The 14,926-nt window shown below is 47.6% G+C and overlaps 2 protein-coding genes across 2 annotated transcripts in view; one reads left to right on the plus strand and one right to left on the minus strand.

Annotated features, from left to right (window-relative positions):
- Positions 1–4,326: 4,326 nt before the first annotated feature.
- Positions 4,327–6,773, minus strand: LOC122391686. Its single transcript, XM_043385852.1, has 3 exons — positions 6,763–6,773; positions 5,208–5,416; positions 4,327–4,829 (listed from the first exon to the last, which is right to left on the minus strand). The coding sequence occupies exons 2-3, from the start codon at positions 5,403–5,405 to the stop codon at positions 4,632–4,634; spliced, it is 396 nt and encodes a 131-aa protein (XP_043241787.1). The 5' UTR covers positions 5,406–5,416; positions 6,763–6,773; the 3' UTR covers positions 4,327–4,631.
- Positions 6,774–13,630: 6,857 nt separating this feature from the next.
- The window catches only part of LOC122391672 (histone-lysine N-methyltransferase 2D-like), a 74,630-nt gene continuing 73,334 nt past the window's right edge, over positions 13,631–14,926 (plus strand). The window contains exon 1 of the mRNA XM_043385811.1: positions 13,631–13,842. The gene's annotated coding sequence lies outside the window, so the exon portion shown is untranslated. The remainder of the gene's footprint in view (positions 13,843–14,926) is intronic.

A 14,926-nucleotide genomic window follows, 5' to 3' on the forward strand; every position in this document is an offset into this window, starting at 1 on the left:
GGGAGGGCACCGGGGCACCGTTCCCCCTTTGATTTTGGCATTTTAACATTAGCCCTATGGACGTTGCATGGAAAGAATGGGGCCAAAAGTCGGCAGTGCCCCCCCCCCCCTTAAAGGAAATAGTTCACTTTTTAACATGGGTTTTGAACTGGAATAGCAGTTCCGTAGCTTGGGCTGAGACGAGCATAAATCAGGAGCTTTTACAGCCCAACGATCACCCTAGGCAAAGATATTCTATTTCTCGTCCCGAAAAAGGTGTCTTGCGTTGAGGATGTGTGCCTTGCATATATTTCCATCCAGTATGAAAAGAGCATGGGTCCCGAAAATTCTTCAGAAAGTAGAGAAATTATCTACGAGAACTCTAGAGAAATTCTCGTACTGATCAATTAGGACATTCAGGGGAACATTATCAGATTGAGCAGATCGCCCAAATGCCGGTGGCTGCGATAATTTCTCTGTTTCTGAAGATTTTTCGGGACCCATGCTCTTTTCATACTGGATCGCGTGTGCCTTACAGAAACTGAAAAGTTCTTCCTATATCAAAATATAGAAAATAATCTTTTGTTATAAAAAGGTTTTATTTTCTTTGCTGATTATTTTGAACATAAAAAATCATAAATCCGTTGCAAAAAAAATAATTTCGTGAAAGTGAACTATTAGGTGGTCCACCGCTGCTGCCAGCCTTTGTCGTAGCGCTCCCGAGTTGGTATGGTTTCGGACTACCAAATCTGGCTCAAGTCCGGCTACCTGCCACGGCTCAAGTCCAGCTCCCTACGGCCAGTAGCGGCGGAACACCCAGGTTCGGCTGCCGATCGTAGCTGCTCTGGCTTATACTGTGGCTGAAGTACGGTTGAGGTACCTACTTCAGCCACAGCCGTATGGTTGAGTGCTGATACGGCTTAAGTTCGGCCGTGGTCCGGGTGCGCTCCGGGATCGTGTGTTAGCTTCAGTAGAGCCCCAGACCTTGCCTGAAATTCGGCCGGAGCAAATGCCGCAGCTTACCAGAGTAAAACCAGCTACGGCCCAGACCAAATTTGCTGGCTGGGTACGTGCTGCTGCCTTACAAACAACCTTTTCGACCATGTTTTTTGGGCAAGTTTACTAAGCTGACTAAGTCATTGCCCAGGGTTCTGTTGGGTCAACAGAGTCACGTCGTAGGGGTCGTATTGGTATTTGGTATTGCTTTGATAGCTTCCCAGCCAGGAAAATTGGTCTGGGCCGTAGGTATATGGTTTTACTCCGGCTAGTTCCGGAACTTATACTCCGACCGAAGTACGGGAAAGGTCTGGGACCTACTGGAGCTGAAACGACATCCCGGAGCTCGCCCGCACCACGGCCGGACTTAAGCCGTATCAGTCGTGCCGTACCTCAACGGTACTTCACCCACAGTTAGCCAGAGCAGGCGCTACTGCTACGAGGCACTGCCGGACCTGGCCGTTATAGGCCGTAGCACACCGTGACGGTGCCGTACCAACTTCGGAGCGCTACGGCAAAGATTGGCTAACCGGAATTGAACCCTATCGACCCAAGCCCCATTCCGACGGGCGACGGCGTTCCGTGTACAAGGTGGGTAAAAAGGTCTGGCCCTCTTACAGTAAGCGCTGCTACGCGTGCTGTGGCTGCTTTCGGGAAGCCAATATAGTCGCACGCAATATCTTCAAATTTCAATACAGCCAGATGTCGAACAAAGATACCCGAATTGGATTGGATACCTACCCGCGCGCGGCGGCCAAATCGGGCATGACTGCTGAGCAGGTTGCGACGAAATTTGGAGCCCCTACGAACAATTACGCGAAAGCCAAATTGAAATATGAGAGGTCCTGGAGGATGCCCCGAGGTCAGGCCGGTTACGTCCAGTCAAAACTCTGAGAATGTGTCAGGCCATCCAGGACAGCCCACGGCTCGGGCGGCAAAAAGTGTCCAATCGTCCTCATTAACGCCTATTAGAAGATGAACGGGACGATGCATGAACGTCTGCTTCACAGTGACGTCATCCCATGGATCCTGAAGACGTATCCTAAAGTCGATTTCGTTTTCCAGCAGGACAGAACACCCGTAAACAACACAAGCTCCATAAGCGGCGGAACGGGGGGGCACCGGGGCACCGTGCCCCCCTTGATTTTGACATTTTAACTATAGCCCTATGGGCGTTGCATGGAAAGAATGGGACCAAAAGTCGGCAGTGCCCCCCCCCCCTTTAACCCGCGCCCTACTGGGGGTGGGGGCTCTTCATAGCTCCCCCTCCTAACTCCGAAACTACTTCTATAAACTACTTCCGTAATCACATTATAAACAACGGAAACTCCTCCGATTTCTAAGCAATTTCCACTTATCACTCGAATCCACAGCACGCAGTGGTCGTCAATACCACAGTGTATATTACCTATTTCGTCACAGTCCTCCCATTCACCGAGCGATGCGGCTGCGCACCTGTTGTCGGCTAATGGCAAGTGGCTCGGTTACAACACAACATGTTGTGTCTCACAACATACGGTCTGTGCACACACCGTATCGCCTGCTGTACCGATTACCGGTTACCGCTCCAGTCGGCTCAGCTGCACCGCCATATCACCGTGACCGTAGTCACTTGTTATGGTTTCACTCTCCCATGTTGACGGCCAATGTTGGACCCCCGCGCCGGATGTCTTATTTGCTGTTACCAATTTGTTTTTATAGGAGAGTGCATACGTGGTGCATACCTATCTAGGTATCTATATACAACTATGACACTATAAATATAGTATATGGATTCCTTTATTAGGCACTCATACGGAATGTCTGAATAGATAACACAGCCACTAGACACTTAACATGTTTCCAACGTTTATTAGACGTTCATTAAAGGGACCCTCCCGGCTCCCACCTTCAAAAAAGTTTATGAATTGGCATGAAAGTGATGTCGCTCGGTTCAGAAAGAGCGAAAACGAATATCTACCAAATTTCACCGAAAAATATTCACCGGTTTTCAAGATATTAGACTTTTACTTTTGTTTACTTTTTTGGGATCTCCGCTGTTTCTAGCGACTTTATTTTAGAAGTGCGGCGTTTGCGGCAGATGTTGCGCGCAAATAGCATATACCACCGCGTGCTACAAAACGTTTTAGTCAAACATTTAAAAATCGTTAGATATTTGCGCTTACGTCACACATTCAGAGGGGTATTCCTAAGCATTAGCCCCTCTGAATCAAAATGCTGCAATTTTGAAATTCAATATTTCCGATTTAAGGCATTTCTCGATGTTGTGAGTGCCGAAACCGGTAATTGTGAGCCAGGGACCCCATTTTGGCTATCTCAACTCAAATCTAATGTTAAGGTGGGAGGGTCCCTTTAACTTGTTGAAATGCAGAGCAGCCGTTGAACGTGTTCGTTACACGGCTCTCGATAATTTTCACTCATTGCCTGCCCTGCGATTCAATGATAAACATGGATCTTATTGCGGGATATTTAAAGAGTGATTGGTCGAGTTTATCTGTGGAAAATGTCGGTATGAACGGACCAACCCAGCCCCGTCACGACCATAAAATAAATTAAAATTGACTTAAAAACTTAAATGGTTTCTGCATATTATACGTTAAAAAGCCCTTTAACATCTTCATATAAACGCCTTTCATACCTACCACTAAACGTTCAGTAACCATGTTTGACACATCGATGTGTTGTCGATTGGTTGACATAAACTTCAATCATTTGATCCTTCATAAAGAATCATTGTAGACTGTCTGACTGCTAAAACTGCTAAACGCGTTTAACAAACAATTATAACGTTTACTAATAAGACGTGTAACAAACTTCAAATGACTAGTATACCAGTACGTTCAACACATCAATTTCACATCACTATAATAATTTTCGCTCATTGTGCCTCGGGTCATTGATAAACAGTTTTCGGTGGACGGTGTGGGATAATATGTACCTATTCATCCTGATATTAGTAGGAATTAGCGTTGTACAAGAAAACAATATGAAGTTTTCATTCATACTGTCTTTCTTTCATTCAGTCATCAGCCTGTCTCGTAGCTCAGTTGGTAGAGCGTTGTACCTACTCCCGGATAGTGAAAGCCCGGGTTCGAGTCGCTCCGGCGCTCGATATTTGAGACTCCTGACCGGGGGATGGTCTGCGGTTGGGGGAACAGCCGCAGCCAGTTGAAGTCAGCTGAGTGTGACAACCCGTGTCCGGCTTTGATGGGCACGTTAAACTATAGCATCTAAGTCCCCCCATTACCTGAAATCGCGCCATCGGACGGTGAGGTCGGAGTCTACGCAACAAGCTCTGCTTAGCGTGAGCTCCGGCTCTGTCAATCCCGCCGTCCATTCAAACATTCGGGCTAAATTTATAAAAAAAAGATCCAGTCGTACTTCCGAAGATGGACATTGCACAATGCACAATGCACATGCAGCACTTACTGTAATGTGTAGGTACTGCACAATGCACAGGCAAGAAGTATTCCCATTCGAAAAAGTACCTAGATGTATTCGACTGCCAACATACGAGTACAATAAACAAGCGGATCACTCAGGTGCAGCTTCGATGTGCGAAGCTGTAACAAATAACAAATGAAAGCGCCTGGTATTTGCTGCCATCGACTAGCTATTCCCTTGTACGGTTCTCGTTTGCTCATCCAGTCTGTCAATCACTCGTAAACGGGCACATACGGGGCCGGCTCCGGAGCGTACGGGGCCGGCTCCGGAGCGTACGGGGCCGGCTCCGGCGCGTACGGGGCCGGCTCCGGAGCGTACGGAGCCGGCTCCTTATATTCGGCTTGCTTGGGTGCGTGGTTGTACTCGAAGTAATGCTCTCCGCTTCCTCCCGACTTATCGTTCCAGCCGACCTGTAATCAGAACATGAACTGATAAACCGTTCTTTCAACCCACAAATAATCGTATAACGGTTGTGTGCGATAGATATGTGGCAGCTAGTTAGTTATAACGTTTAACGCATTTTTAAATTTTAACGAGCTGTGAAATGAGTTACAAAAAATGAATAGATAATTCGTAAATTAGTTATACGATCGATTTCACAAGGCCGTAGAACATAGTATAGTTCTAATATATGTCTGAAGCTGAACATTCGGAGGTTACACCACAATAAATGGGTCAATAGTCACTTTACTGACTATCGACCCATTAATCGTGGCATAACTTCCGGTTCCCAACTTCCGGACTGGAGTCCCTCCCAGTCCAAGTATCTCCTGAAGCCGTCCGTTTACCTTGGCCCTGAAGCGGTGGTCCTTGTTCTGCTGGTAGTGGTCGCGGTTGTGGTACTCGTTGCCGCGCTTGTAGCCGTGCTCATACTCCTTAGGCGCCTTCACGTTCAGGTATTGGAAGTAGCCCTTGTACTGCTCCTGGGCAGCGGTAGCACCCAGGAGGGCCACTCCGACCGCCAGCATCGCCACACAGTGCCTCATGTTCAGCAAATCTGAAAACGGTGAACACGGCGCTAGGCTGCAGTTACTTTCTTTCTTGATCGATCTATGATCGATTTATCTTATTTATGTTTCTGGATTTTTCGTGAACTATTTAGGTATCTCCACCTTTCTATCTAGCTGACCGCTAACTTTTATTCTTTCAACCTTTGTACGGTCGTTTACCTCAACGCACGATCAGGTATATGTATTGACGGTTGTGTAAATGTAGAATTTATAAAATCATTACCTGATTTCTGACGATGTATTAACTAGCAAGAGGCATGCTGTGTACGGTACCTATGTAATGTGTTTTAAGACGACCATCCTGCCATATTTGACGTATAAAAATAAATAGGATTATTTACAATTGCTATACCTAAAGTTTCCAGCGGCTGATGTTATAAGCTGACGGGCTCAACCCTGGCTTCCCCGGGCTCGGATATCCCCTGATGGGCAAGTGCTCTTACCTGGGACACAGCTGTAACACTCACTGGTCCTCCTGTCCTGATGGTCGCTTATAAACGGGAGCTGCCGCTCTCCGAATGGCGGACGCGCCGCGCGGCTGACTTTCACTATATCGTCACCGCGGCGCGCTCGGGTCGGGTCTTGGGACCGCAGCAGCTGCGGTGGCTGACCATCGAACACGGCACACGCACAGCTGCACTGCATCGCTGGCTCGCTGGAAGGGGACCGTGGACCGTGGACGGTGGACGGTCGTGGACGGAAAGCTTTATATGCTGTACAAACGCTACATGACCGAGGGCTCGACCCAGTACCTAGTAGGTAGGTACCTACTACCTGACCTAGGTACTGGGTAGGTACCTACCCGAGTACCTACTGTAAGTGCTAAGTGCATGCCTGCATACCTAACTGATAACTAAAACTAAAGGCCTGGATATTGGCCACGATTTCAACTTAGAAACGAACCACGACACTATTGTAGCATCCGCCAGGTGAAAATTGGTCGTAAGCTGGCCTTTTTTGTTTGTTGGCAGCAGGCTTTTACTCTCGTTCTAAAGAGATCATTGCAGAACTATGATGGGATATGAGGTCAGGACATCAACATATTGGGTTGTGTGAGACACCGTCACCAACAGGGAGCCGCAGAGGCGAGACCGTCCCGTTGGGACTGGATTGCCTCGTTGGAACAGTCTGCCGGGCTCCGACTCCCGCCTGCCAAACGGTCACCCCGGACAGGACCCGAGTGTGACCTCATCCACCGGTTGTCAGGTGGGGACTGGGGTGACCACTGACCGCCAGGCGCCAGCCCGGTAAAGGAGCTGAGTGAGGATGCGAATGGGCTTTTTCTGAGGATGGCGAGGTTGGATGATGAAGTTCGCCTTTTGGCCGCCCATACCTTCTTGGATTCGCGCGCGTATATTCGGATGCAGTATGAGTAGAGCATGGGTCCCGAAAAATTCTTCAGAAACTAGAGAAATTCTCGCGGCCACCGGCATTTAGGCGATCTGCTCGTGCTTTTGTCACTGGAGCGCTTCTTTCACGGAGATTGCGCCGGCCGCCTGCAACGGACGAAAAATACACGGCTTTGCAATCCGGCTGATCGTGGGAAAATACAGCCGGAGGTTTCGGCTCTATGCAGGTATACCACCGGGAGAGATGTATTTATTGTATAGTATATACCACTGGCTCGATGTATAGCCTGCAAGTTGGCTTTGGTGCAAACATGTCAAACAGGGTACAGTCACCAGCAGTTGCTACCCATCACCCCCGGACGGCGGGGGAGCAAGCTACCACCGCCCCTGCGAGACTAGCGCCGCCATGCGCCAAGAAGTGGAAACACCACGTGACTGAGGCCACGTGAGGGCAGGGTCACGTGATGGAGGGGCGGAGCATATTAGCTTTTGCACCCGACACTAACTGAAATGCGGCGCTGTGATTGGGCGCCTTAGCATGAATGAAGCCCCGGCGCCAGAATCAGCCGTTCGCCTTATATGGAAAGTGAGCCTTTGCGTTTCACTGTTCTGTATCGGTTTGAGAGCCACGGCACCATACGAATTGTGAGCCCCTTTGAACGGGTCACCGCCCAAGGCACCGAGGCGACGGCTGTGCCGGGCAAAGTCTAGCCTGGTGGGAGAGGTGGGCCAGGGAAAGTGCGATCGAGCAGCCACTGGGACGTGGATTGGTATTATCCAACCGCGACAAACGATGTCAGCAGCCTCTTCTCGTGTCATAGACAGTGTCTATGACACGAAAAGCTAGACAGACAACGTGGGCAGTGCCCAATCAAAAGCTACTAAACGATCCAGTTAAGAAGTTGGCGAGGTAGCCAGACCCAATAAAAAGTTTTTAATTCGATTTTGGTTGACAAATGACATACAAGCCCGCTGTGATGGACCACAAAAGGAGCTGAACAGTTCATAGGCAACTTCTAAAAAGCTCAACGGTTTAAAAATTCAAAAGTTAATTGTTAAAATTCAGCCTGCATGTTTAAACTCTGGTCCGGCGCTGGCAGGAAGCTTATATTGCCACTTGCAATTCCACTACGTTGTAATATTACCAATAGTTCTGTGAGAGCAGCAACTGAAAGCCCCGTTGAGGGGGGGGGGGAGGGCGGCGCGAAATACCCCCTCTCTCCTTTTCAGTCGATATCTCCTAAAGTATAGCAAATGTCGCCACCAAACTTTCAAGACCCCTCCGGGCATGACAAAATTTTTCCAGAGCTCTTATGAAAGGTTAGTCACAAATGACGTCAGAGGGATGTCATGTTCTGTCATTTTTGACCCAATAAAAGGTTTAGCGGGAAGAGCTGTCACGCTTACAGTTTTGAAGATAACGAAAAATATTCAAAATCAAAAAGATGTAAAATAAACAGCGTTACCAAACTGCTAACTCTTATTTCCAAACAAAAATTGATTTTGACCATCAAAACTATGGAAGTAAACACCCCGAAAATACCAACAACTTTCAAAATTAAAACTGAAATATATGTTATAGAACTATCTGCTCTAGATATCCAAACTTACCTAAACTCGTTAGCTCCATTTTTAGCAAAGTTATGGCCAAAAAAACTATTCGAAATTTATTACGTAAAATTTTCAAATTCAATTTTTAGCCGTCACAGAACACACAGAGCAAGCCAAATACCACCATTGGATTTCCTGTGATGAGCTGCATCGAATAGATACCCCTTTTATGCAACATATCAACTTTCAAATTTGACCTTTGACCTGACCTTGACCTGACCTTCACCAGAATGCAATCTAAAATGGCCCCAATTGCCGTCTAGCCCACACCATTGAATTATAAATGTAAAATTGGCCATAAAACATGTATCACACGACCCTAGCATAGTTGGGTTCATATTGTAACCCTTAGTGACCTGACCTCTGTGAACTGACCTGGCATCAATGACCTCTTTAGGCAACATATGTATTAGACAACCAGCGCTCCATCGATGTTTTTCGATTACATGCCTTTTAATTGATGTGTTAACTGACTGTAACGCATTCCTTAGACTAAATCGGTGAAAAAATGCGACGTTTGACCTGACTTGTGACGTCATGGGTTGCACCTAGGTCAACAAAACCTGGTAGCAAGGTAGTTCCCTGGTGGGGCTATCGAACGCTCTTTGAATGTTCAAAATCGGTCGGTAACTTTCCGAGATCTCAGGTGGAAGGCGAAACGGCTGCACCACCCGATCAGGTGGTAGGGTCCGCCAATAGCCCAAGGGGCGCGGATTATTTATTCACTCATATAATAGTGTCATTTATTTTGAGAACACCTTTCTCACGCCATGACATGGTCCTCTCGTAATAGAACGAGATGAGGAGAGTGTTTTCACGCCTCCTTATGCACGGCTCTAAGTGTCATTGAGCTATCAACTGTCAGCGGTTTTCGGACAATGAAGTTCTTAGTTCTTAGTTGAATCCAATTTTATTTCAAACGATTGTCACTGTACTAGTTTTTTTTCTTATACTTTTTTTTTAAAAAGCGCCGAAGAAGTCTTTGATAGACGAAACCGGTCCGCTTATTCTTTTTCTATTTGTTTTTTGAATATATTCGTAAACTACTGGCTCTTTACTACAAAATTTGAGAATGTTTGATATTACTTTGACCCGAACGATGTGCAGCTGAATTTTCCCTGTTAAATGATTATGGTCAGCTCGCGAAATTAACTTCAACCTAAACTACCGACAAGCAGAAGAAAATCCGATTCAAGGCTACCTCAATCCTCTCACCTCATTCAACCGTTTAAACGTTAAAGGCATTTGTTCAGTCCGAGTCGCTATGTCGATCACCCGCGCCATGCTGGGGGGGGGGGGGGGGGGCGTTTTACACCCTTCCCTCTCAGGTTTTTCGCGAATATCTAAAAAAAAAAAAACGGCGACGGTCAGGTCACCGTAACGTCAAGTGACCTTACCTCAGAAAAAAAATCGAAAGCTCACTGTAGCTACACCGACTGAGCGGACTTTAAAACTTTCAGTGATTGCTTAGGGTAATAGTGTGTATAAAATGGATACCTCGGATTTTGTATATCTGTGACCTAAGGTCACGTCAATTTTGCGACTGCTCCATTAGGTATAAGTCAATGGGAGAAAATTGAAATGCGCCTCTTTTGGACGAATTTCGTTCTACACCCACTCAAACATCGGTCCATAGGTAAACATGACATACTGAATCGGAAAATCGCACCTGTGACCCCTGTGTGTGCCCCTGAGGTCATTTTAGGACATAAAAGGTCTTCAGCAGTTTTTTACTTTTGACAGAGACGTGCTAGAGCGGTGAAAACACCGTTGATCCGAGGTCAAATTTGAGGTCAATCAGAGCGGTGCCCTCTGGGGGCTAAACCGTTGATCTGAGGTCAAATTTGAGGACATGTTGGCGAAAGAAGCCATCGAATGCGCTTTTCTGCGGCGCTGTAGCTCTATTGGTTCCCAAGTTAGCCGTCGGGTGTTCAAAATCGTTGAAATCAACAAAATTTGACCTTTGATGAATCCTGGTGACCTGACCTTTACTCGGACCTTAAAATGACCGAGTGTTTTCCTCCTTATTTTTGACGCTCTTTCGATTGCCGCTTACCGCGTGTCGCTACGTGGCCCAGGAGCCGAGTTAGACGGAGGGGCGTGAAACGCCCCCCCCCAGCACTCGACGGAAAGTTCATGCCACCAACACGGCGCGGGTTTGTTATGCTAGCTAGCTCCTGTTGTAAGCTGTGGAGTCGTGGACCTGATTTTGAATGAACTGGGCCTAACCTTTTCACAGCAAACGTAAAAAATGTTAAATAGGTTGTGCCAAAATAGAATCTCTTTTATGAAACTTTTGCGAAACCTTCAACATCATCCCCAGACCCCATTAGTGCCGAGCTCCCAACGACGACCATAAAAGCGTCCCCATCCCGTCTTAGGCGGCGGAACGGGAAGGGCACCGGGGCACCGTGCCCCCTTTGATTTTTGCATTTCAACATTAGCCCTATGAGCGTTGCATGGAAATAATAGGACCAAAAGTCGGCAGTGCCCCCCCCCCCCCTAATTGAAAGTGTTCCGCCGCTACTGCATCCCTTCAACGTGGGTTTATCATAAGGATGCTAAGATTTAATTTCAAATCCGAAGCTGTAATGATGAAAAGCAAATTTACGTTTTACATGTGAAACAAGCTGACACAACTAAATATTTCCTCTCTCTCTCGCTCCCTCTCACTGATTTACCCATTGCCCTCTATCTCATTTTACCCTCTCTGGTTTTCCTATTCTGTCTCTCTTTTCTCTCCTTCCGTCCTTATCCCTTCCCTCCAGTCTTTCTTAGCTCTCTCTCTCTCTCTCTCTCTCTCTCTCTCTCTCTCTCTCTCTCTCTCTCTCTCTCTCTCTCTCTCTCTCTCTCTCTCTCTCTCTCGCTCTCTCGCTCTCTCTCGCTCTCTCGCTTTCTCTCTCTCTCGCTCTCTCGCTCTCACTCTCGCTCTCGCTCTCTCTCTCTCTCGCTCTCTCGCTCTCGCTCTCTCTCGCCCTCTCTCGCGCTCTCTCTTGCTCTCTCTTGCTCTCTCTTGCTCTCTCTCGCTCTCTCTTGCTCTCTCTCGCTCTCTCTCTCGCCCTCTCTCTCTCTCTTTCTCGCTCTCGCTCTCGCTCTCTCTTGCTCTCTCCCTCTCTCTCTCTCTCTCTCTCTCTGTCTCCCTCTCCCTCTCTCTTTCTCTCTCCCTCTCCCTCCTCTCTTTCTCTCTCTCCCTCTCCCTCTCCCTCTCTCTATGTCCTCACAATATTCTCGACTGTCACAGCGCTGTAGGGCTTGTTTCCAGACAGGTCCAGGCGCTCTCCACTCCGCAGGCCCAGCCCACACGGCCCAACCGCTCAAACACCCTCCGGCGGATGACCTCTGACGTCGGCGACCTGATCCCAGCCGACCGATCGCGTCCCCCTCCACGCCTCCGCCCCGCTTCCCCCACTACAGCTGCGTAGTAATTGTAGCGTGTGCAAAGGTCACGTGACATTATTTACTTCTGCGGCTTGTTCGGCTGACAAGAGATGGCACTAGTGGTCTGTGGATCAGAGGCGGGGCTAGGTTCTACGACTTCTTGGGGCACACTTTAGGGCAGAAAAGAGGTTTTTTGGCTCTCCATCCCAAAATGCTTCGAATATACAAAAACAAGTTAGATATTCGAAAATCGGAGGACCAAACGGATCGTTTGACGTATCTTGCGCGACTGAGAATTGATCGGTCTTCAAACTACTGAACAAAAACGAGGTGATTAGTAGCAAGTGCTGGTGACTGTACCTATAGGGCGGATCGATGTAAGCAAATCAGACGTTCAATTGACAATTTCCGATTCTTATTCGATAATTACGACCAATTATATTTTATTTTGGGAAGTGTTATTGGGACCGGAGCAATAAAATCTCATTTTCCCCTGTCTCCTTACCTATCTCCCAAACCCCTTGCTCACGATCATCTTTCCTCTCTTTAGGTATCAGTCTCCTTCCCGTCCTCCCCGAGTCTCTGACAAGTAATATCCATATCTCTAAGTCTTTTCCTTCATCTGATCCTCCTTTCTCTCACCACCCTTCTCTCTCTCTCTCTCACCACCCTTCTCTCTCTCTCTCTCTCTCTCTCTCTCTCTCTCTCTCTCTCTCTCTCTCTCTCTCTCTCTCTCTCTCTCTCTCTCTCTCTCTCTCTCTCTCTCTCTCTCTCTCTGTCTCTGTCTCTCTCTCTCTCTCTCTCTCTCTCTCTCTGTCTCTGTCTCTGTCTCTCTCTCTCTCTCTCTCTCTCTCTCTCTCTCTCTCTCTCTCTCTCTCGTCCGTCTGTCCATCTCTTTGTCCGTCTCTCCGTCCGTTCGCCCGCCCTTCCGTCTCTCAGTCCGTCCGTCCGTCCGTCCGCCCTTCCGTCTCTCAGTCCGTCCATCCGTCCGTCCGTTTCTCCATCCGTCCGTCCATCAGTCACTCTCTCCGTCCGTCCGTCATCAGTCTCTTCGTCCGTCCATCCGTCTCTCCGTCCGTCCGTCCGTCTCTCCGGAAGTGCAACTTTTCCCAAATAATTCTTGGAACGTCACACAGTATATCGAACCCACATATTACATAGAGGTGCAACTTTTTCAGGTCCCACGATCACCACGTCCAACGTTCTAACAGGTCCCAATTTTCCTGCCTTTTTGGTCATTGACCTGACCTGGAAGGTCAACCGATGACCTAGGACCTTAAAATTGGGTATCGTCGGCTTCCTCTCGTCACGGGCAACACGCTGTTTTTTTCCGCGAAGCTCTAGCTTGATCAGGAGCGAAACGGCAAGGGGTTATACCTTATACGTTCGCGGCTGGAAAAAAACACCTATACGGGCGAAGGTCAAGTTGAAAGGATTAATTTGGTTCAAAACGATGATGTATATAAGTTAGTTATTTAAATCTAAATATCCTATGACGAGAGCGATGGACATTTTTGGTATGCAGTGTTATCCATTGAAAACAGGTCAAAGCTATTGAGTTTTTAATTTAGTGGTCGCCGCTTACTAATCATGCGGCATACACGCCGCACATAACCGCCAATGCCGCAACGCAGCGCATTTCGAAGTAAGTCCGAGAATTTCTCTAGTTTCTGAGGAATTTTTCGGGACCCATACTCTGCTCATACTGCATCCGAATATACGCGATTCGCGCGCCTAGTGAGTCGGGCAAAGGCATGGCAAAGGTAGTACTTTCCTTCATTTTCCTTTATGATTATATATGGTAGCAATACTAGTTTTACATTTCTAGCGCACAAATACGTAAGCGGCTCAGGCAATTGTTTTGTTGGGCAATAGTTCAAGTTTGTTGTTTTTGCTTGCATGGCGTTTCTTGCATGCCATTGCATGCCAATGCCATTGCATTAGAAAGTTGTTGTGGGTGGGGTTTGGATCGGCAAGAAAATCTGCGAGATATTCAACATTAATACCAATCCAAATCAAATGGTTACAGCCAGGGAGTTAAGTACCTAGCTGGATACAGTCTGAGTCGCCAGTTGGTAAGTGAACATTTCAATTTCAATTTATTTTTTATCAGCATAGGTATCAATCTATCTTTTGCTCTCCTCATCCTTGTCCTTTTTCAGAGAATGGACTCGATTTCAGGGTTATATGAGGGGTTTATTAGGTATCAATCTTAAGCTTGAGCTTAAATCAAAAGTTAAATCAACATCAAAGTGCTTTTTTCTTTATGATAGTCATATCTGTTCATACTGAGCTGCTTAAATTTGGTTGTAATTCAGTACGTAAATCTAAAATAATCACCAAGTAGGTGGTGTCATGGGCGGCGCCAACGGGGGGGACGGGGGGGACAGGTCCCCCGCTATCGAAAGTTAGGGGGGTACAGTACCCCCCTATCGGCGAGGCCCGTTCAATAGTTGATAATAATGCATTGTAGAGTTATCCGTCGTATTTAATGCATCGTTGGTTAATCAAGGCAGGTTCTGAATAAAGATTGCTGTTGTGATGTATCGCAGGGGGTCCTGGCCATCTGCAAAAGGTGTGGAGCTGTGATGCCTGTAGTTATAAGGTGATCGGCAGGGCCTCGGGGATCGTGCCCCCCCCCCTTTTGGGGCGCCAGGCAGGGTTATTACCTCCCCACCCCACTGCCAGACCCCATTGCCGACAAAACCAAGTTTACTGAAATTCCATAGATTTCCGCTACTATATGGATATTTTCCATTCCTAATTAGTCGAATTCAAGCATGGCAGTTCTACCACAGGAACCATTTGAAATCTATGCCATTTAACCCCAGCACTTGTGGGGAGAAGTGTTCGGATAGATCACAGGCAGGACCAAAAAAAGCACGCAGTAGCCCAAGACCTTATAATTGGGTAGCATCGGCTCCCTCTCGTCAAGGGGTTCGATAGCACTCGTTTTTTTTTTCTGCAAAACTAAGTTCGGTCGGCGGCCCGAACGGCTGGGGGTCTAATCGAGCCAACCCCCCCCCCCCCACTCCCCTTCTTACGTCAGCGGCTGTGAAAATCGGAATCCTACCCGGCATTTCACCTGCAGAGGTCGCCGGACCCGAGACCCTTTCACTCATTTTTTTTTTCAACGATGCATGCGCTCGTTTTTCCCGC

This window comes from Amphibalanus amphitrite, unplaced genomic scaffold (assembly GCF_019059575.1).
Source record: "Amphibalanus amphitrite isolate SeventyFive unplaced genomic scaffold, NRLGWU_Aamphi_draft 000449F_arrow, whole genome shotgun sequence".
Classification (NCBI taxonomy): Eukaryota; Metazoa; Arthropoda; class Thecostraca; order Balanomorpha; family Balanidae; genus Amphibalanus; species Amphibalanus amphitrite.

Excerpts from the sequence above, each read along its gene's own strand:
- LOC122391686 (XM_043385852.1), bottom strand. The coding sequence starts at position 5,405 with ATGAGGCACTGTGTGGCGATGCTGGCGGTCGGAGTGGCCCTCCTGGGT. Across the intron at positions 4,830-5,207 it reads ACCACCGCTTCAGGGCCAAG|GTCGGCTGGAACGATAAGTC; the intron begins GTAAACGGACGG and ends TTCTGATTACAG.